Genomic DNA, 22,734 nt, shown 5'->3' with positions numbered 1-22,734 from the left:
TCAAAAGTATGGAGGAGAGGATAGACAGAAGGCATATTCTCATCTGCTATTAAGCTTTTGATGGAACTATGCTCAATAAAATGAAATTGCCCAACCAAAAACTATGATGTACCAGGTAGCAATATTTTCATTACTAAATCACAGGTTGGGAGATGTTAGTTTTATTGGAACTGCTTGTTTTGCCATTTCCTTTAGAGTTGGCTCATAACCATGTTTTTGTTGACTTGGAAAAGCCAAGACAGAGAGCCTCCCAATGAAACAGGAATGTTTTCAGTCAGAATAATGGTAGCTCTAATGGATGGATGTTTTCTCTCTGGGACAATACTGAGTTAATAAGATACTTGAGATAAAAGTATCTCACACCAACTCTTCTGCCTGAAGAATGAAAGCTATCTTGAATGTCGATCTGAGGTAATAGCTTCAGATTTTCATATATTAAACAAGGGAGGAATACAAACTGTGCTGAAGAATAGTTATTCCCAGATACACAAAATGTGATATTTCACAAAAAATACAAAAATTATTAAAGATTCTTTAGCATGCATCCATCAAATACCTTTAATCAGATCACAATTCGGCCATAATAATGAACAAGCCATCCAACTCCTTGTCTCTGATTGCTAGAAAAGCCTCTGATTAGAATTACTGCCGGCAAACCCAAGGCAAGGCAATAATGTTTAAGTGCAAAACCAGTGACAAATTAGTAGTCATTTTTCAGAAAACTGTAGAAAGGAAGTACCTTGTAAAGGAAAACCATGGGCTTCATCTCACTACTGCCTTGGAAATTCGTGTCCTATTTCCAATCTGGGGTTTTATCTTTTATTTGTTGTCTATGAGATTCCAGGAGTGGAATTATTTTTCTAGCATTTACATTATATAAACTTTGATATTCAAAGATGATTCTTTTGACCAACCATATTTACAATATTAAGTGGTAGTAATCATAGAGTCTTACAGATAGTAGACACAATAGTTGCATATTACACCTGAATTATCTATATTTTCTTTCCTGGCCCCCTTCAAGCTTAGTGGCACACATTTTTGAGAATGCTGTTTAGGACTAGAGAGCATTTGTGATCAACGCACAAATAACACTGCAGTAGTAATATAGTAGCAGAGGGTATTTGCTTAATTAAATTTATCCCCACTAAGTACCTGGATTAAATGTATGCATTTTTCACCTACTAAGAATGGTTCAGTTCAGTTCAGTCCAGTCCCTCAGTTGTGTCCGACTCTTTGCAACCCCATGGATATCATGGACCCCATGGACAGGTATGCCAGGCCTCCCTGTCCATCACCAACTCCCAGAGTTTACTCAGACTCATGTCCATTGAGTCGGTGATGCCATCCAACCATCTCAACTTCTGTCGTCCTCTTCTCCTCCTGCCTTCAATCTTTCCCAGCATCAGGGTCTTTTCAAAGGAGTCAGTATTTTGCATCAGGTGGCCAAAGTATTGGAGTTTCAGCTTCAGCATCAGTCCTTTCAATGACTATTCATGACTGGTTTCCTTTAGGATGGACAGGTTGGATCTCCTTGCAGTCCAAGGGACTCTTAAGAGTCTTCTCTAACACCACAGTTCAAAAGCATCAATTCTTCAGTGCTCAGCTTTCTTCACAGTCCAACTCTCACATCCACACATGACTAAAGGAAAAACCATAGCCATGACTAGATGGACCTTTGTTGACAAAGTAATGTCTCTGCTTTTTAATATACTGTCTAGGTTGGTCATAACTTTCCTTCCAAGGAGTAAGTGTCTTTTAATTTCATGGCTGCAGTCACCATCTGCAGAGATTTTGGAGCCCCCAAAAATAAGGTCTGTCACTGTTTCCACTGTTTCCCCATCTATTTGCCATGAAGTGATACAACCAGATGCCATGGTCTTAAGTTTTCTTAATGTTGAGTTTTAAGCCAACTTTTTCACTCTCCTCTTTCACTTTCAACAAGAGGCACTGGTCCATCGCCTACCATCTTGCTGGGGCTTCTCTGCCCTTGGACATGGGGTATCTTCTCACAGTCACTCCCGCACTAAGCAGAGGGCAGAACTATACCAGAAGTGGCCCCCATAGAGGGCATCCTCAGGCAGGGAAGGAATGGATACCTTTCCAACCTTGAAGTAGTGTGATGAGAAAAAGTAGACACCTCTCTCTACTAATGGCCCAGACGGGTCAAACTTCAGAGGCAGCATCCTGTACTTTGTTTTTAAGTGCAGGGAAGACAGGAAGAGTTGGTGTTCTGAGCAGAATCCCCGTGATTTGCCATAGGAAATGGTACAGACCAGACAGCACAAGTGCCAGACTTTCCATGCCATGTAGGGCCACCTAAGACAGGCAGGTCATGGTGGAGAATTCTGACAAAACGTGGTCCACTGGAGAAGGGAATGGCAAACCACTTCAGTATTCTTGCCTTGAGAACCCCATGAACAGTATGAAAAGGCAGTATGATAGGATACTGAAAGATGAACTCCCCAGGTCAGTAGGTGCCCAATATGCTATTGGAGATCAGTGGAGAAATAACTCCAGAAAGAATGAAGAGATGGAACCAAAGCAAAAACGACACCCAGCTGTGGATGTGACTGATGATGGAAGTAAAGTCCAATGCTGTAAAGAGCAATATTGCATAACAACCTGGAATGTTAGGTCCATGAATCAAGGCAAATTGGAAGTGGTCAAACAGGAGATGGCAAGAGTGAACATTGACATTTTAGGAATCAGTGAACTAAAATGGACTGGAATGAATGAATTTAACTCAGATGACCATTATATCTACTACTGTGGGCAAGAATCCTTTAGAAGAAATGGAGTAGCCATCATAGTCAACAAAAGAGTCCGAAATGCAGTACTTGGATGCAATCTCAAAAACAATAGAATGATCCCTGTTCATTTCCAAGGCAAACCATTCAATATCACAGTAATCCAAGTCTACGCCCCCACCACTAATGCCGAAGAAGTTTAAGTTGAACTGTCCTATGAATACCTACAAGACCTAGAACTAACACCCAAAAATATGTCAATTGGAATGCAAAAGTAGGAAGTCAAGAAATACCTGGAGTAACAGGCAAATTTGGCCTTGGAGTACAGAATGAAGCAGGGAAAAGGCTAATAGAATTTTGCCAATTTTCACTAGTCATAGCAAACATCCTCTTCCAACAACACAAGAGAAGACTTTACACATGGACCAGATGGTCAATACTGAAATCAGATTGATTATATTCTTTGCAACCAAAGATGGAGAAGCTCTATACAGTCAGCAAAAACAAGACCAGGAGCTGACTGTGGCACAGACCATGAACTCCTTATTGCCCAATTCAGACTTAAATTAAAGAAAGTAGGGAAAACCACTAGACCATTCATGTATTTAAAATGGTTGCTTAGCAGATTCAAAAGTCCTTAAAATGCCATATTATATAAAAGGAATTATACATGATTGCCTAACCCTCTGAAAGGTCATTGACATGCTAACAAGTTCTTCTGTGCCTAGACCCTCTTGTGTAGTAACTTTTTGCTATGTGACAACAGAAAACATCACTATTAAGAAAAGCTTACAATGTATATATTACTATCCTGCAAACCTTATAATGATATGGTGACACTTGTAGATAAATAAGATTACCACTTCATTAATTTTGCTTTGATTTGAGACATTTAATAGTTTTCAGACTGAAACTGTGAAGTGAAATTCATTTTATGTACCATGCCATATGGCTAACAAGGCAAAAAAGAAAACAGTAATTGTTCTCTTCCTATTTTGTAGCACAAGAAGAAATCCTAGCAGGAAAAAAAGTGTCAGGATTTTAGTCCTGAAAATCCTTAGTGCTATTTTAATGTCCACAGATATTTTAGTAAAGAAATGTTGCATTTATAGTACCTGGTACATAGAAGATTTTCAATAAATGTTGTCACTGAATTGAATGTACTATACAACAATCACAACTCTAAAATGAAGTCTTGACTCATAACAACAATCCTGTACTTGAAATAAAGATTTAATTTTCTATGAGTAACCCTAGGCAGCAAAGTGTTGCAATGAAAAAAGAATGGAAATTTGAGCCCAAAGTGGAGCTCCCATTTCCTAGTTGTAGGCTAAGTGTATGTATTGCTTAATGTCTCTGATCCTCAGTTTTCTGAACTGCAAAATGTAGGTAATTTACTACCTATTTTGTAAAGTTGCTGGAGGTATTGCTTTAGCGGGGATGAGTAAATTATTAAACTCTCATGTAAAAATCATCATAAAGATAATGTCTTTATTTAACCTAATACATATGAACAATTGGCTATTTGAATAATGATTATAAAAAAGGAGAAGGAGATGGTTATAAATTATTTACAAACTCTCAGCTACCAGAGAGTAGAGACTCAGTTTTAATATCTTTATTTAATTCCATCTCCTACCATAGCAACTGAGCATAGTAGAGGCTCAGTAAACATTTGTTGCATGAGGAAGTTGTCATTAAATATGCCATTGGGGCTAAATATTAACTATAATAGATGGAAAAACACTAGTTGAAAGGGGTGCTTTAACAAAGCAACTAAAATTAACTTTATTGAAAGCCAGTCAATGTTGTCCTTGCCCCTCTTTTGGTGTATATGTATAGGTTGGGTATTTTTTTCTTTTTTAATGAAATAAGATGATTCTTCCACTCCTAACCAATTAAAGTAGGTGGTCTGGATTGTCATTTTATAATGAATACCAGTGATTGAATTTGTAACATTTGTAACAGCTTAAATTATTTTGAATGGAAAATAAAATATATTTTCCTATGATACAAGTGACTACTGAAAATTTATTTAGCTATTTCTTGTGAACAATGAGAATTTTGTCACTAAGCATGTTTTTCTTTTTTTCCCTCCCTGTGGTTTCCAGAAATCTCAGAGCCAAGTTTTTAGCCTACTTTTACTAGTGGCATGGAACTCTGTGCCTGCATTTCTGTGTGCTCTTTTCTTTCTGGAGTTATTGTTCCTTTATATTTATACTGTTCCTGATATTTCTTTTTCTGATCTATTACAGCTAATTTGTTCTTTTAAGCCACTCTAAATACTTCTTGCAATGAAATGGAAGATACATATCCCAAATACATTAATTTTAAATGAATATGTATTTTTAATGCATAACTTCTTGAAACCATCTTTGTTGCTACTTTTTCTCTTCTCCACCTCTCTTTCATTTCTTTATTCTGCCATTCCTTAGTATGTAATTTATTCAAGGAATGGAACCACTTCTTTATTATGTAAGCAGAGTCAGTGGAAAAACTCACTACACACATGAAGTAGCTCTTTCAGTGTAATTTATCTTACATTCTAACTTTTTCCTTAACCCAAAGGCTAAAAGCTATACCCACAAGACACAGGAAGTACTTAAAAGGTCTCAGTGGCATGATGCTTTCATTCATTCAGCACACATTTATTGAGAACTTACTAAGTACTGTTTTAAGGTACACTTTTAAGTGCTACTGAAAAAAAGACATAAGACACTGTCTCCTCTCTCAAGGTCCTTATGGTCTTTTAGAAGAGCTAAGATATATGTCTAAATAACTTTGATATATATAATAGACTGACCAGTTGATAAGAGCTATAAAGCAGATCAAATGGTAAAAGAGTTATACAAAGGAAACACAACTTCAGCTATGTAAGAGTGATTTTATATAAGAAGAATCTTGATAACTGATTAGGTGTGAGGTGGCAAAGGAGAGGGAAAGTAAATTTTAAGTCTTGTAATTAGAGCACTGAAGATATCATTAATAGAGGGAATAAAATGAAAAGCTATATGTGGTTAATTGGAGATGACTGTGGGACAATCAAGTAGAGAGATCAATTAGTAAAAAATAATGGATTAGAGTGACTTCCCTGGTGGTCCAATGGTTAAGAATCTACCTTGCAATGCAGGGGACACCAGTTTGATCCCTAATCAGAAAAGATCCCACATGCTTTGGGGCAACTAAGCCTGCAAGCCACAACTACTGAGTCCATGTGCCACAACTACTGAAGCTCACATGCTCTAGAGCCCGTGCTCCCCAACAATAGAAACCACTGCAATGAGAAACCTGCACACCACAACTAGAGTAACCCTCTCTTGCCACAACTAGAGAAAGCCCAAGCACAGCAATGAAGATCCAGCACAGCCAAAAACAAATAAATAAATGAATTACGGATTAGAGCTTAGCAGGGAAATGTTGAGAGTTGTCCATGTAAAGGTGATCATGTAAAAGTCACAGAAGTCAAGATTTTATACCATATAGTCAAGGGAGAAGAGGTAGAGAAAGGAAAAGAAGGCCAAGGATGGGTTTCTGGGGAAGATTTGATGAAAGAAGAATGAAGTCTGAGAATTAGAAGCAGCAGTATAGTATAATGGGAAGAAAGAATATCAAGAATACAATGGATCAACAGAATCACTTATCATCAAGTTGGAGTAAGATGAAAATGAAACCAAAAAAGAAAGTGAAATTTGCAACTTAGAAGTCAATAAAAGCAGTTTCAGGAGAAAGTTGAAACTAAAATCTGGTTTGCAAAGCGTTCAGGAATGTGTGAGTAGTGAGGAAATGGCAGGCAATGATTATGCCTTCCTGCTTCAGAGTTTTTGCAGATGAAGGAAACAAAGAGTGAGATCATAAATCAATAGGTTGGTAGGGTTGCTAAGGGAGTCACCTTGAAGATGAAGTTAGATTCTTAATTCTTAAAGATCCAAAGAATCAAAAGTTTGCTCCAAGTACAGAGAAATTTTTCAATGAAGTAGAGTACTCTTGCCTGGAAAATCCCATGGACGGAGGAGCCTGGTAGGCTGCAGTCCACGGGGTCGCGAAGAGTCGGACATGACTGAGCGACTTCACTTTCACTTTTCACTTTCATGCATTGGAGAAGGAAATGGCAACCCACTCCAGTATTCTTGCCTGGAGAATCCTAGGGATGGCGGAGCCTGGTGGGCTGCCTTCTATGGGGTTGCACAGAGTTGGACACGACTGAAGCGACTTAACAGCAGCAGCAGCAGAGTGTTGAAGGAGTTCACATAGTGAACTCAAATCGTGGTACCTGGACCAAGTAAACTTTGGATAACCATTGAACTTGGAAATGCAAATTGTCAAGTCTCACCGATCTTTATTTAAACAGGCTTGCCAACTGATTCTGGTGCACAATAAAATCTTACTTCCACTGCCCATTCTCAGTAGAAGGCAAGGCCACCTGCAGAGAATAAGAGAATAGCAGTGGGACCTGGACTACAAAGAGGGTGGGAAAAGTAAGGATTAGATATTGAGGACCGTGGTGGCAAAATAATTAGAATTAACTAAAAGGAGTTCCTAGCAACAGAAGGAGTCCAGCAAGATAGAGACAATATATATGAGATTAAATTAGCCTAGTTTGTGAACTTTAACACATGAAGCAGTCAAAATCTAGGGGCAAAGAAAGTGGATGGCAGTTTATCCAAAGTAAGGGATCAGTGAAGTGAGGATTAATCAGAGAAGGCAACAACAATTTTAAGGTTTTCTAGCAAGAGCATTGTTGAATCAGCTGACAAGGGACACCAGCCTGGTTTGGAACTGAGAGTGAGAAAGCTTGCTAAGGGCAAGGTTCAATGGAAATTGGGGAGTAGGAGATGCAAGAAAGTGATGAGACATTCAGAATTCCAGATGAAACAGTTTCAAGTGATGAGGAGGTTTCAAGGAGTGGCCAAAGTCTATGACAGTTGAAGATGTAGTAGAAATGAAGAAATTAACAGTGAAGAAAAACCATGAGGGTAGAGCATAGGAAAGATCATATGGTGATCTTTCATGGTGGTGACGTTCTCACAGATGATTCCAGGGCAGGGGTTAGGCAAAAGTGGGAAGAAGCCTATAAGCCTGCCAGTGAAACTGTTGAAGGATGGAAAGAGTGACTAGAAGATCAGTAGTAATGATAATATGAGCAAAGAGGAGCAGTGTATATGGATTGCAGGGTTTTAAAGAGAAGAAACAGTCGATCACTTAGTTGTATAAAATTGTACTGAGAAAAGAATCAGCAATAGATACATAGAAAACCAAACAAATGAAAAAACTTAGGGAATTATTAACACCAGCAAATAATAGTTGTACTAATAAAAATAGCAAAACAGTACACAAATTGGTTCAGCAGTGAATACTTTTTTCATAAGCAATAATAGAATAATATAAATATTGAATAATGATTTAGTCCCCCACATGGCGATTTAACTATATTGAGATGATGAAAGGGATAGAAACAGGTAGATGGGGGATTTATAGAACTAAATCCTTATGTATCAGAATTACCAACAGATAATATACAATATTTATGAATTAAAAAATAGCAGCATAGGTATATTCATACTACTTAGCTATATGAAGGTAAACACCAGAAGAAAAAAAGTTAAGGGTTGAAAATGGTTCTCTGGGGATCAGGCAGGCATGGAAAGAGTTGGGACAGGAAATTGCTGTTTGTTTTATGCCATTTAATACTATTTGAACTTTTAAGCTATCTATATACATTGCTTTGATTAAAAAAAAAAAACTATTTTAAAGAGTAAAAAAAAAAAAATTTGTTTGTCACAGAAGAAGAGTTCAAAAGGGCACAAGAGCAAGAGGTAACAGGAGATAGACAAGGGTGGTGTTGGAGAAAAAAATGAGTCCAAAACAGACACCAGTTAAACTTGGGGACAGGATAGCAGTGAAGAGAATTTTGCACAAAAGATGCTCATTTTCAATAATGAGATGAAGAAGGCAATAAAGATGGGGAAGGACTGGAGCCACATGTGACTGAGTGAGGGAACAGGCAGAACTGCTGAGTTTATTGAGCTAAGCAGCCCTAAGTTTCCATCATTAGTGAATGGCTTATGTTAAATAAATATTGTAACAAGCTTCCTGGACACTTGGCAGAAACAGGAGAGAGAGTGGGATGAATTGAGAAAGTAGCATAAACATATATACACTACCATGTGTAAAACAGATAGCTGGTAAGAAGTTGCTGTTTCACACAGGAAGCCCAGCCAGGCAGTTCTGTGATGACCTAGAGGGGTGGGGTGGGGGTAGGGGAGGGAGGAGTCTCAAGAGGGAGGGGAATATAAGTATAATTATGGCAGAAACCAACACCACATTGTAAAGTAATTTTCCTCCAATTAAAAAATAAATTAAAAAGAAAGTACCTGACACTAAGATCTGTGCAGTCCTGATGCTGACAAAAATTAAATTTTTAAATGATAGAAGAAAGACATTAGAGGTTGGAGAATGTTTCTTTGGCAATAGCACTCAGTGAGCAGGACTCTTCCATTTACATCTTCCCATGACTCTAAAAGTTTCCTTGGAAGTCTCAAGCCAAGTGCAAAAGAGTTGTGTGTGCAATATATATAATTATTTGAGCCTTTCTTTAAACACCACCTGTATGAAAACTTCTAAAACAAGTTCAGCTGAGCTTTTTACCATGGCTAACATATGTGGAATTATCTGTTCCTTCCTAATGGCAGGAAAATGATCACAGCACATTATTCTTAATGTCCTCGAGAAAGGAAATGTGATCAGTGATGTTCTGAATTTGAAACCAAAATGATGATGTTTCTAAGGAGAACCATGGAAAACATACAAAAATTAGTTTTATTTGAAATATTTTGAAGCCAGGTTTTTGGACACTTGATTTTTAAAAATATTTTAATGCTTCTTGGAAGATACTTTAAAGGAGATTTAGTCATGGCAAATAGATGGGGAAACAATGGAAACAGTGACAGACTTTATATTTTTGGGCTCCAAAATCACTGCAGATAGTGACTGCAGCCATGAAATTAAAAGACACTCGCTCCTTGAAAGAAAAGGTATGACCAACCTAGACAGTATATTACAAAGCAGAGACATTACTTTGCCAACAAAGGTCCTTTTAGTTAAAACTATGGCTTTTCCAGTAGTCATGTACGGATGTGAGGTTTGGACTATAAAGAAAGCTGAGCACCAAAGAACTGATGCTTTTGAACTACAGTGTTGAAGAAGACTCTTGAGAGTCCCTTGGATAGCCAGCCAGAGATCCAACCAATCCATCCTAAAGGAAATCAGTCCTGAATATTCATTCACTGGAAGGGCTGATGCTGATGCTGAAACTCCAATACTTTGGCCACCTGATGCAAAAAACTGACTCACTTGAAAAGACCCTCATGCTGGGAAAGACTGAAGGTGGGAGGAGAAGGGGATGACAGAGGATGAGGTGGTTGAATGGCATCACCGACTCAATGGACATGAGTTTGAGTAAACTCTGGGAGTTGGTTATGGACAGGGAGGCCTGGCATGCTGTATTCCATGGGGTTGCAAAGAGTCAGACACAATTGAGAGACTGAACTGAACTGAAAACTATTACAATGGGAATCAATTTCCTATTTTGATGCTTTGAAGGATTTGGGGCCTCAGTATGAGGAGGGAAATGTAAAGATTCAAACATTCATTTGAACATCTACTATGTGCTTGGCACTGAGCTGGATACTTTACATATTTTATCTCATTTAATTCTATTGTAGATACACTGCACGTTAAGTGTGATTTTCCCTGTTTATAGATATGGAAACTGATGTTCAGTCCAGTTAAAGTCAATTACCTAGGATCACGCAGCTCAGCAGAATCAGGTTTTATAAACCCAAATAATTGTATTTAAAGTCTGTGTTCCTTGACCTCTGAATTGCAATTTAACTCTAAACACAAATTAAAAATGGGTCAACCTTTAGTATAAGAAAAAAAGCCTAACTGACATCTGCTCTATTACTCTTCAAAGACTCTTCCACTCATGTGAAAGACTAACATGTAAACACCAAAGACCTTAGGTGAGACAATTCATTTTCTGCCCTGCTTTGCCCATGGGATCTGCACAATCAGGTTACTCCATCCTCACTTTGACCAGAAATGGAGCCAATTCTATATTATCCACATAGGTGAAAATTACTAGCTTTGAGCTTCCCAGGGCTATTCTGTATATCATAGCATTACCATTGCTTTTGGATAAGGTGCTTAATCCTATGATATTGTTCCCATCTCTGATAATTGTCCCTCACTTCATTCCCGCTGTCATTATCTTAGCTTAAGTTTTACACTTTGTATGGCAAAAGATTATAATATCATAAAGTAATTATCCTACAATTAAAATAAATACATTAATTAAAAACAAAACAAAAACAAGTTTTATACTTTGCTGAAATATCTTTTAATAATCTTCTGTCCGCAAATCCTTCTCTGTGGTATTTTTCATGTTGTAGACTTTATAGTTTATGAAGCACATCAAACATATTTTCATTTAGTCTTTACATCAACTCTGTGAGGTAGACATTACTAACAGAATTTTATGGATGAGGATATTTCTGAGAGATTTAATATTTATTAAGAACACACAGCTTGAAAAGGACATAGCTGGGACTTGAACTCAGATCTTCCTACCCTGAAGCTAGTCCACTTTCTGTTATAACACCAAAGCCTCTCCAGTGGCAGACTCTTAATCCATTGGCCTACTCATGTTTACATTATTGACCAAGGACTCTCCACACTGCTGACTCAACTTCCAGAAGAAACTCTCAGTAAGCTCTGGAGTCAGGCTAACTATGTACGAATCCTGGCTCTATCACATGCTAGCTATTCAAAGCCTTTGCAAGTAAAAACTTCTGCGAACCTCAGTTTTCTTCTCTTAACAATAAAGGCAATAATGATATCTTCTGGGGGAGGAGCCAAGATGGCGGAGGAGTAGGACGGGGAGAACACTTTCTCCCCCACAAATTCATCAAAAGAGCATTTAAACATCGAGTAAATTCCACAAAACAACTTCCGAATGCCGGCAGAGGACATCAGGCACCCAGAAAAGCAGCCCAACTCTTCGAAAGGAGAGAGAAGAAATACAGCTCCATCCACCAGAACATCGACACAAGCTTCCCTAACCAGGAAACCTTGACAAGCCACCTGTACAAACCCACACACAGCGAGGAAACGCCACAATAAAGAGAACTCCACAAACTGCCAGAATACAGAAAGGACACCCCAAACTCAGCAATTTAAACAAGATGAAGAGACAGAGGAATAGCCAGCAGATAAAGGAACAGGATAAATGCCCACCAAACCAAACCAAAGAGGAAGAGATAGGGAATCTACCTGATAAAGAATTCCGAATAATGATAGTGAAATTGATCCAAAATCTTGAAATTAAAATGGAATCACAGATAAATAGCCTGGAGGCAAGGATTGAGAAGATGCAAGAAAGGTTTAACAAGGACTTAGAAGAAATAAAAAAGAGTCAATATATAATGAATAATGCAATAAGTGAAATTAAAAACACTCTGGAGGCAACAAATAGTAGAATAACAGAGGCAGAAGATAGGATTAGTGAATTAGAAGATAGAATGGTAGAAATAAATGAATCAGAGAGGAAAAAAGAAAAACGAATTAAAAGAAATGAGGATAATCTCAGAGACCTCCAGGACAATATTAAACGCTACAACATTCGAATCATAGGGGTCCCAGAAGAAGAAGACAAAAAGAAAGACCATGAGAAAATACTTGAGGAGATAATAGTTGAAAACTTCCCTAAAATGGGGAAGGAAATAATCACCCAAGTCCAAGAAACCCAGAGAGTCCCAAATAGGATAAACCCAAGGCGAAACACCCCAAGACACATAGTAATCAAATTAACAAAGATCAAACACAAAGAACAAATATTAAAAGCAGCAAGGGAAAAACAACAAATAACACACAAGGGAATTCCCATAAGGATAACAGCTGATCTTTCAATAGAAACTCTTCAAGCCAGGAGGGAATGGCAAGACATACTTAAAATGATGAAAGAAAATAATCTACAGCCCAGATTATTGTACCCAGCAAGGATCTCATTCAAGTATGAAGGAGAAATCAAAAGCTTTTCAGACAAGCAAAAGCTGAGAGAATTCTGCACCACCAAACCAGCTCTCCAACAAATACTAAAGGATATTCTCTAGACAGGAAACACAAAAATGGTGTATAAATTCGAACCCAAAACAATAAAGTAAATGGCAACGGGGTCATACTTATCAGTAATTACCTTAAACGTAAATGGGTTGAATGCCCCAACCAAAAGACAAAGACTGGCTGAATGGATACAAAAACAAGACCCCTGCATATGTTGTCTACAAGAGACCCACCTCAAAACAGGGGACACATACAGACTGAAAGTGAAGGGCTGGAAAAAGATTTTCCATGCGAATAGGGACCAAAAGAAAGCAGGAGTAGCAATACTCATATCAGATAAAATAGACTTTAAAACAAAGACTGTGAAAAGAGACAAAGATGGTCACTACATAATGATCAAAGGATCAATCCAAGAAGAAGATATAACAATTATAAATATATATGCACCCAACACGGGAGCACCACAGTATGTAAGACAAATGCTAACAAGTATGAAAGAAGAAATTAACAATAACACAATAATAGTGGGAGACTTTAATACCCCACTCACACCTATGGATAGATCAACTAAACAGAAAATTAACAAGGAAACACAAACTTTAAACGATACAATAGACCAGTTAGACCTAATTGATATCTATAGGACATTTCATCCCAAAACAATGAATTTCACCTTCTTCTCAAGCGCACATGGAACCTTCTCCAGGATAGATCACATCCTGGGCCATAAAGCTAGCCTTGGTAAATTCAAAAAAATAGAAATCATTCCAAGCATCTTTTCTGACCACAATGCAGTAAGATTAGATCTCAATTACAGGAGAAAAACTATTAAAAAATCCAACATATGGAGGCTGAACAACACGCTGCTGAATAACCAACAAATCACAGAAGAAATCAAAAAAGAAATCAAAATTTGCATAGAAACGAATGAAAATGAAAACACAACAACCCAAAACCTGTGGGACACGGTAAAAGCAGTCCTAAGGGGAAAGTTCATAGCAATACAGGCACACCTCAAGAAACAAGAAAAAAGTCAAATAAATAACCTAACTCTACACCTAAAGCAACTAGAAAAGGAAGAAATGAAGAACCCCAGGGTTAGTAGAAGGAAAGAAATCTTAAAAATTAGAGCAGAAATAAATGCAAAAGAAACAAAAGAGACCATAGCAAAAATCAACAAAACCAAAAGCTGGTTCTTTGAAAGGATAAATAAAATTGACAAACCATTAGCCAGACTCATCAAGAAACAAAGGGAGAAAAATCAAATCAATAAAATTAGAAATGAAAATGGAGAGATCACAACAGACAACACAGAAATACAAAGGATCATAAGAGACTACTATCAACAATTATATGCCAATAAAATGGACAACGTGGAAGAAATGGACAAATTCTTAGAAAAGTACAACTTTCCAAAACTCGATCAGGAAGAAATAGAAAATCTTAACAGACCCATCACAAGCACGGAAATTGAAACTGTAATCAAAAATCTTCCAGCAAACAAAAGCCCAGGTCCAGACGGCTTCACAGCTGAATTCTACCAAAAATTTAGAGAAGAGCTAACACCTATCCTGCTCAAACTCTTCCAGAAAATTGCAGAGGATGGTAAACTTCCAAACTCATTCTATGAGGCCACCATCACCCTAATACCAAAACCTGACAAAGATCCCACAAAAAAAGAAAACTACAGGCCAATATCACTGATGAACATAGATGCAAAAATCCTTAACAAAATTCTAGCAATCAGAATCCAACAACACATTAAAAAGATCATACACCAGGACCAAGTGGGCTTTATCCCAGGGATGCAAGGATTCTTCAATATCCGCAAATCAATCAATGTAATACACCACATTAACAAATTGAAAAATAAAAACCATATGATTATCTCAATAGATGCAGAGAAAGCCTTTGACAAAATTCAACATCCATTTATGATCAAAACTCTCCAGAAAGCAGGAATAGAAGGAACCTACCTCAACATAATCAAAGCTATATATGACAAACCCACAGCAAACATTATCCTCAATGGTGAAAAATTGAAAGCATTTCCTCTAAAGTCAGGAACAAGACAAGGGTGCCCACTTTCACCATTACTATTCAACATAGTTTTGGAAGTTTTGGCCACAGCAATCAGAGCAGAAAAAGAAATAAAAGGAATCCAAATTGGAAAAGAAGAAGTAAAGCTCTCACTGTTTGCAGATGACATGATCCTCTACATAGAAAACCCTAAAGACTCCACCAGAAAATTACTAGAACTAATCAATGACTATAGTAAAGTTGCAGGATATAAAATCAACACACAGAAATCCCTTGCATTCCTATACACTAATAATGAGAAAACAGAAAGAGAAATTAAGGAAACAATTCCATTCACCATTGCAACGGAAAGAATAAAATACTTAGGAATATATCTACCTAAAGAATCTAAAGACCTATATATAGAAAACTATAAAACACTGGTGAAAGAAATCAAAGAGGACACTAACAGATGGAGAAATATACCATGTTCATGGATTGGAAGAATCAATGTAGTGAAAATGAGTATACTACCCAAAGCAATCTATAGATTCAATGCAATCCCTATCAAGCTACCAACAGCATTCTTCACAGAGCTAGAACAAATAATTTCACAATTTGTATGGAAATACAAAAAACCTCGAATAGCCAAAGCGATCTTGAGAAAGAAGAATGGAACTGGAGGAATCAACCTACCTGACTTCAGGCTCTACTACAAAGCCACAGTCATCAAGACAGTATGGTACTGGCACAAAGACAGAAATATAGATCAATGGAACAAAATAGAAAGCCCAGAGATAAATCCACGCACATATGGACACCTTATCTTCGACAAAGGAGGCAAGAATATACAATGGATTAAAGACAATCTCTTTAACAAGTGGTGCTGGGAACTCTGGTCAACCACTTGTAAAAGAATGAAACTAGAACACTTTCTAACACCATACACAAAAATAAACTCAAAATGGATTAAAGATCTAAACGTAAGACCAGAAACTATAAAACTCCTAGAGGACAACATAGGCAAAACACTCTCTGACATACATCACAGCAGGATCCTCTATGACCCACCTCCCAGAATATTGGAAATAAAAGCAAAAATAAACAAATGGGACCTAATTAACCTTAAAAGCTTCTGCACATCAAAGGAAACTATTGGCAAGGTGAAAAGACAGCCTTCAGAATGGGAGAAGATAATAGCAAATGAAGCAACTGACAAACAACTAATCTCGAGAATATACAAGCAACTCCTACAGCTCAACTCCAGAAAAATAAATGACCCAATCAAAAAATGGGCCAAAGAACTAAATAGACATTTCTCCAAAGAAGACATAAAGATGGCTAACAAACACATGAAAAGATGCTCAACATCACTCATTATCAGAGAAATGCAAATCAAAACCACTATGAGGTACCATTTCACACCAGTCAGAATGGCTGCAATCCAAAAGTCTACAAGTAATAAATGCTGGAGAGGGTGTGGAGAAAAGGGAACCCTCTTACACTGTTGGTGGGAATGCAAACTAGTGCAGCCACTATGGAGAACAGTGTGGAGATTCCTTAAAAAACTGGAAATAGACATGCCTTATGATCCAGCAATCCCACTGCTGGGCATACACACTGAGAAAACCAGAAGGGAAAGAGACACGAGTACCCCAATGTTCATCGCAGCACTGTTTATAATAGCCAGGACATGGAAGCAACCTAGATGTCCATCAGCAGATGAATGGATAAGAAAGCTGTGGTACATATACACAATGGAGTATTATTCAGCCATTAAAAAGAATACATTTGAATCAGTTCTAATGAGGTGGATGAAACTGGAGCCTATTATACAGAGTGAAGTAAGCCAGAAAGAAAAACACCAATACAGTATACTAACGCATATATATGGAATTTAGAAAGATGGTAACAATAACCCTGTGTACGAGACAGCAAAAGAGACACAGATGTATAGAACAGTCTTATGGACTCTGTGGGAGAGGGAGAGGGTGGGAGGATTTGGGAGAATGGCATTGAAACATGTAAATATCATGTATGAAATGAGTTGCCAGTCCAGGTTCGATGCACGATACTGGATGCTTGGGGCTGGTGCACTGGGACGACCCAGAGGGATGGAGTGGGGAGGGAGGAGGGAGGAGGGTTCAGGATGGGGAACACATGTGTACCTGTGGCGGATTCATTTTGATATTTGGCAAATCTAATACAGTTATGTAAAGTTTAAAAATAAAATAAAATTAAAAAAAAAAAAAAAAAAAAAAAAAAAAAAAAAAAAAATAATGATATCTTCTTCATTCTGAACACTGTGAAGATAAAACTAATCAATATTTCAATTTATCTTGCACAAAGCTTCTAGAATTAATCTAATCATAGCTATCAATATTTTCCTACTTAATAACCTTCAATCATTCTCCATTGCCGGCCAAATAAAGTTCAAAATTTTAAACTTAACCTTCAGAAATTCTCTGGTTGCCCAGTGATTATGATTCCATGCTTTCACAACTGAAGGCCCATGTTCAATCCTTGGTCAAGAAACTAAGATCATGCCACGGCAATGGCCTCATGATCTGGCCTTAATATATCATTTTAATCTTACATTCTAATAGTCTTTATCCCATGTCTCCTTTGTCATACAAACCAAACCACTATTCCTGAAACACCAAATGTACTTTCCAAAATATATAACTTTTTTCATGTGACTCCCTGCTCTTAGGATGTCCATGCCATACAACACCATACTACATATGGGAATTCTATTCACTCTTCAATACACAGGTCAATCTCTTCCTCCTCAGCAAAGCTTTCCTACATCTTCCAGCTGAAATTAATTTCTTCTTTCTTCTATTCCCAAAGCTCATTGCAGGTTCCTTTTATAACAGACATACTTTGCTTTGTATAATATTTTATATGTTTGCCACTTTCCCCTATTATAATAAGTACCTAAGAGAAATGTGACAATGTCTTACTGATATTTGTATTTTTCATAGTACCTGGTGTGAAGATTTAATGCTTACAAATAATAATTATTCCTGTAAACTAGTAATTACTATTTGTTAAGTACTTACTGTCAGCACTCAACAATCGTTAAGTGCTTAACATACAAGACATGATTTATTCTTACAATAACCCTGTAAGAAATGGATGATGAATCTTATGATGAGGAAACAGAAGCAAAGTAACATATTGAACTGATGAACTTTGACCTACAAAAATGAAAATTTCAAATAATTTAACCTAAAAAAAATGTCTTTCTAATTGTCATTACTAACCCATTTAAGAAATTCAAGATCATCTGGACCATATTAGAGTAATTCTAAAGCCAGTATTTCCATACATGATATGATATTCAGGGAAAAGATAATTTTAGGCTTTATCAGTTGGAAAAAAAATGTGTTTTAAATCTTTCGTGGTTCTTTTTTGTTTGTTTTTACCAATATTGCCAAAGTGCATTATCTCAAAGTTTCAGTCTTTAGAAATAACCTCATGCATATTTAATATAAAGCAATCATATTCTTATATAGGCAGGGTCCTTTATTTTTTCTTATTATTTTTATTTTGTCTTTCAGTTGCATATGAGTTGCCTATGAGAGAGGTCAGTTGAACAAGTTATTTTTTACTGGGAAAAAATATTAAAACATACAAATGATGATTTATTTTCCATAGTTCCAGTTATTATTGCTAGTTTTCCCAAGATTCAAGACCATCTTTTTTTCCTTTAACACCTATATAACAGATGTTTACAAGTTTCCAAAGTATTCAGAACATAAATTAGTCACTGATGATTGCATCCCAACAGATTTCTTCTTAGCAACTAAGTTTTAGTTTCTGTCTTGTTAATGAAACACACAATAAAATGTATGCCTATTATAACCTGAGTTAATATACCAAATTTGCAAAGAAAACATAAAAGTTACCAGCTTGTGAAATGTTACCATTACAATCATCTTAGAAATATCAACTCTAATTCATTGTTCATTTAAATATCATATCTCATGAAAATATTTAATGTTGTACAACTGTTGGATCCATTCAGCTAGAAATTAGGTATTCATTTATCAGTTCCTAACTTCCCTCATAGATTTAATGTATTAACATACCTGAATTATTTTGTGTTCTGAGAAGAGATAGAAAATTTTATTTTGAGGCTGAAACTCCACTATGCTAAAACTTTTGGCCACCTGATGTGAAGAGCCAACTCATTGGAAAAAATAACCCTGAGGCTGGGAAGATTGAGGCCAGGAAAAGAAGGAGCAACAGAGAATGAGATGGTTGTATAGTATCTCTGACTCAGTGGACATGAGTTTAAGCAAACTCTGGGAGATAGTGAATGACAGGGAAGCCTGGCGCACTGCAGTAAAAGACTTAGGATCTGGTGTGCCGGGGTCACAAAAAGCTGGACATGACTTAGCAACTAAACAACGACAATTGAGGACCTATGATGTAAGTAGTTTCTAAGCCACTTATCTTGTTCAGATTTCTTTCTACCTAAAGAATAAGAATATTGCCTAAGAGTTTACCAGTTTAAGAACTAGTCCTGAATGATCATTTCTATGTATTCTTCATCTGGGAACCCAGTCAGAGAAATAAATCCAGATGGTCTTGTTACGAAAAAAATAAAAATAAAAATGCCATAATAAAACACAAATCCCCATGGTATAACCCATCAATATTTTGATGAAAATTTAATGTGGGTATCTATACAGAAGTGTGAAAAGGGTTTAAGAGATTATTTCAATTTTACAAGGAATCATTTCATTAATCTTACCTGCTCATGTGTATGGTTTGAGCCACCATGACACAGTTCAATTACAGTGTTTGTAGAAACTGAATCACTTCCTCTGATGGTTTGGATTTTCTGACTAGAATGGGATTGTTCACAGTGAGGAGAGTGGATGATCTGGGGCTGTTGAACAATGTGATGATTGCACTGAACCTGAGGATAGCTTTCCTAAAATACATACACAAGCCAAAAATATTTAGAATAAAAATTATTAATAAAAGAAAATCCATTTTAAAAAATTGAATGTGTTCTTTCACAAGATAAATTAAGCCCTAGGATTTATAGTTTTAATAAGTGATATATTAGTTTTCCAATTATTCCATTGGAAAAAAGTTGTACTGAACTCTATTTTTATTTGATCAGGTGGCTGTGACAATCCAAATACTTACCTAAGTTGGCCATGGAATTGCATGTTCTGATTAAGTTAATATTCCAGTTACACTTAACACTAAAACTATAATGAATATTAATTTTAATTAATATTAATTAATAATTAATTAATTCAGTATTCATGATTCAATAGGCACTTCAGGATCTAATTGCATAATACTATAATACTGAAGATAATGATGGATATAAATTAGAAAATAATATATTAAGTGACTTTAAATGTCAGAAGCATAATAGAATCACAGTGGGGGCAAGTGAAGTTCTTACACTTATGAAAATCAAGCATAAATTAAGAAAAAAGATTGGAAAACAGTAACTGAACCTTCATATCCAGAAAACATAGATTCTAACTCTGATTCTACCATTAACTCTGTGATCTTGAGAAATTGTACACACATTTTTATAAGCCTCAGTTTCCTCATGTGTAAAGGGGAGATAGTATGTACCTCATTGGGTTACTGTGAGGAGTAAATTAACTAATGTTTGCAGAGTGCCAAGTATAAAGTAGATGGGAATTAACATTTATTATCATTATCAAATTTTATCATTGTCATCGTCATCATCATCAACTTAATCATCAATCACCCCATTATTTTTGCAGGTAAAAAAAAAAAAAAAAGACCATGAGGTCCAGAGAGGTAGGATAATTTACTTATGATGATATAATTAATGGCAAAATTGGGTCTGGAACTTATGACTTCTTGCTCAGAGTTCATTCAGACCATTAGACTGAATTTGTACTGTCTTCAAAGTATTTTGGAACTTGTTTTTAAACTAAATCTTTGTTATCTGCTTGCTTATTTACTGTGATTTTGTTTCTGGTAAGTGTTGAGCACAGAATAAGAAAAGATATCTGATTATTTTAGTTTTGAAGATTCAGGTATGTTTGAATTTTCTATGTTATTTTGTTCTATTCTATTTTGGAAACAGATACCTGAAAACCAGTTTTCAAAAAACTTTCACCCAAAGAAAAAATGCTCTGCTTGAATCATAATGCTACATTCATGCACATACAATTAACTTTGAAAGTATAAGTTCAATGCTCTATTTCCTTTTGACTGTGAAAAGGTGACCTATGTTAATGAAGTAAGGCACTTCAAATTTTAAAATTTTTATATGGAACAATTTTAAAACTGTATTAATTGAAGAAACAATATGCATAAGAATGAATATAGTATACTCTTTGTGTATATTTTTAATGTACACAATGTATACTTACAAACATATACAACTGCTTTTAAATACATGCATAGAACAAAAACACATTAAGAATGACTGCTTCTGTGAAGAGGAACTGAGGGAAAAGAGGATCAGGACAGAGAGGATTTTTTGCACTATATATATTTTCTATTTTTGCACTCTTTTTGTACCTTTTATATTTTTATGCTTTGAAATTTTGTCATGTATACAAATATCTTTTCATGTATATAAAATATTTTGGAAAAAATATGTATTAAGAAACACATTTTACAAGTAGGAACTGCCTTGTTAAACATATAAATAAAGGTCACAGAATCAGTACATAGAATCATTTTCTCCAAGCTGTTTTCAAATAGAATCTTCTTTACAAATATACTAGCACTAAGATCTCTACAGTTTAGAAGTCTGACTGTGTATTATCTAGCTTTTGTACAAATTTTTGGTATGAAAATTTTGTTCTTTTATGTTACAAAATACCTTTATACACTAGATTAGGAAAAGTCAGGGTGATAGTTGGAGAAAACTTTCACCCAGTGTGGAGCTAGTACATTACTGAAATAAAATTCCTCTTGGGGGGGGGGGGGGAGTGGTGGAAATGTGTCCTTTAACAGATGAGGAAAAACTTTGAAATGACAGTAAAGAAAACAAAACCCATTTCTCAACCATCTTTCCTTATTAATGTATCAGTTGACTCTTGGATGGAATGCTGACAGTCTTTCCATCTGAGATGTCTTGCGGTTTTCCTAAACCTATTTGGCCTGTGAACCACTAACTGGTACCACTGAAGTCTTAGCAGGTTTTCAGTTTTCAGTCCTCATATCTGACTGCTAAAATTATTTTTCCGAAGCAAGATATTCATGTTTCTCATACTTTTGTGACATATCACAAGCTGAGTTTTTAATGTACAAAAGTTCAAACATTTCTAATTTACCATATATCTTACCATATATTTCTCTTCTTTGCTTAAGAAAAAAAAAACACACAGAGTACAATTTATAGACTTCCCTTGTGGCTCTGATGGTAAAGAATCTGCCTGCAATGCAGGAGACCCAGGTTTGATTCATATAAATTGGATAATTATCTTGCCACTGGCATTACTTTACCATCCTTCTATTATAAAGACCTCTTTTTTGAACAGGTTCCATCTTCTAAAAGCTAGTCCTATTTGAATTAGTCTCATGATGACATTGGCTTCCCTGATAGCTCAGTTTGGTAAAGAATCCACCTGCAATACAGAAGACTCCAGTTCAATTCCTGGATTGGGAAGATCCCCTGGAGAAGGGGAAGGCTACCTACTCCAGTATTCTGGCCTGGAGAATTCCATGGACTGTATAGTCCATGGGGTCGCAAAGAGTCCAACATGACTGAGTGTCTTTCACTTCACTTCACTTCATGATGGCATTAAGCAGATTCATCCAGACTCTAGCTTTATCCAGTTCATCCCATTATGTTTCTGTCACTGAGGAAACTAAGCTA

The 22,734-nt window shown here is 36.3% G+C and overlaps 1 protein-coding gene across 1 annotated transcript in view; it reads right to left on the bottom strand.

The window, feature by feature from the left end:
- The window catches only part of POF1B (POF1B actin binding protein), a 106,349-nt gene that overhangs the window by 35,166 nt on the left and 48,449 nt on the right, over positions 1-22,734 (bottom strand). Inside the window, exon 5 of the mRNA XM_055564121.1 lies at positions 19,654-19,836. Coding sequence (XP_055420096.1) covers positions 19,654-19,836 — 183 coding nt within the window. The remainder of the gene's footprint in view (positions 1-19,653; positions 19,837-22,734) is intronic.

This window comes from Bubalus kerabau, chromosome X (assembly GCF_029407905.1).
Source record: "Bubalus kerabau isolate K-KA32 ecotype Philippines breed swamp buffalo chromosome X, PCC_UOA_SB_1v2, whole genome shotgun sequence".
Lineage (NCBI taxonomy): Eukaryota > Metazoa > Chordata > Mammalia > Artiodactyla > Bovidae > Bubalus > Bubalus kerabau.
The sequence above is the reverse complement of the archived record's forward strand: the minus strand, read 5'-3'. Positions and strand labels throughout refer to the sequence as shown.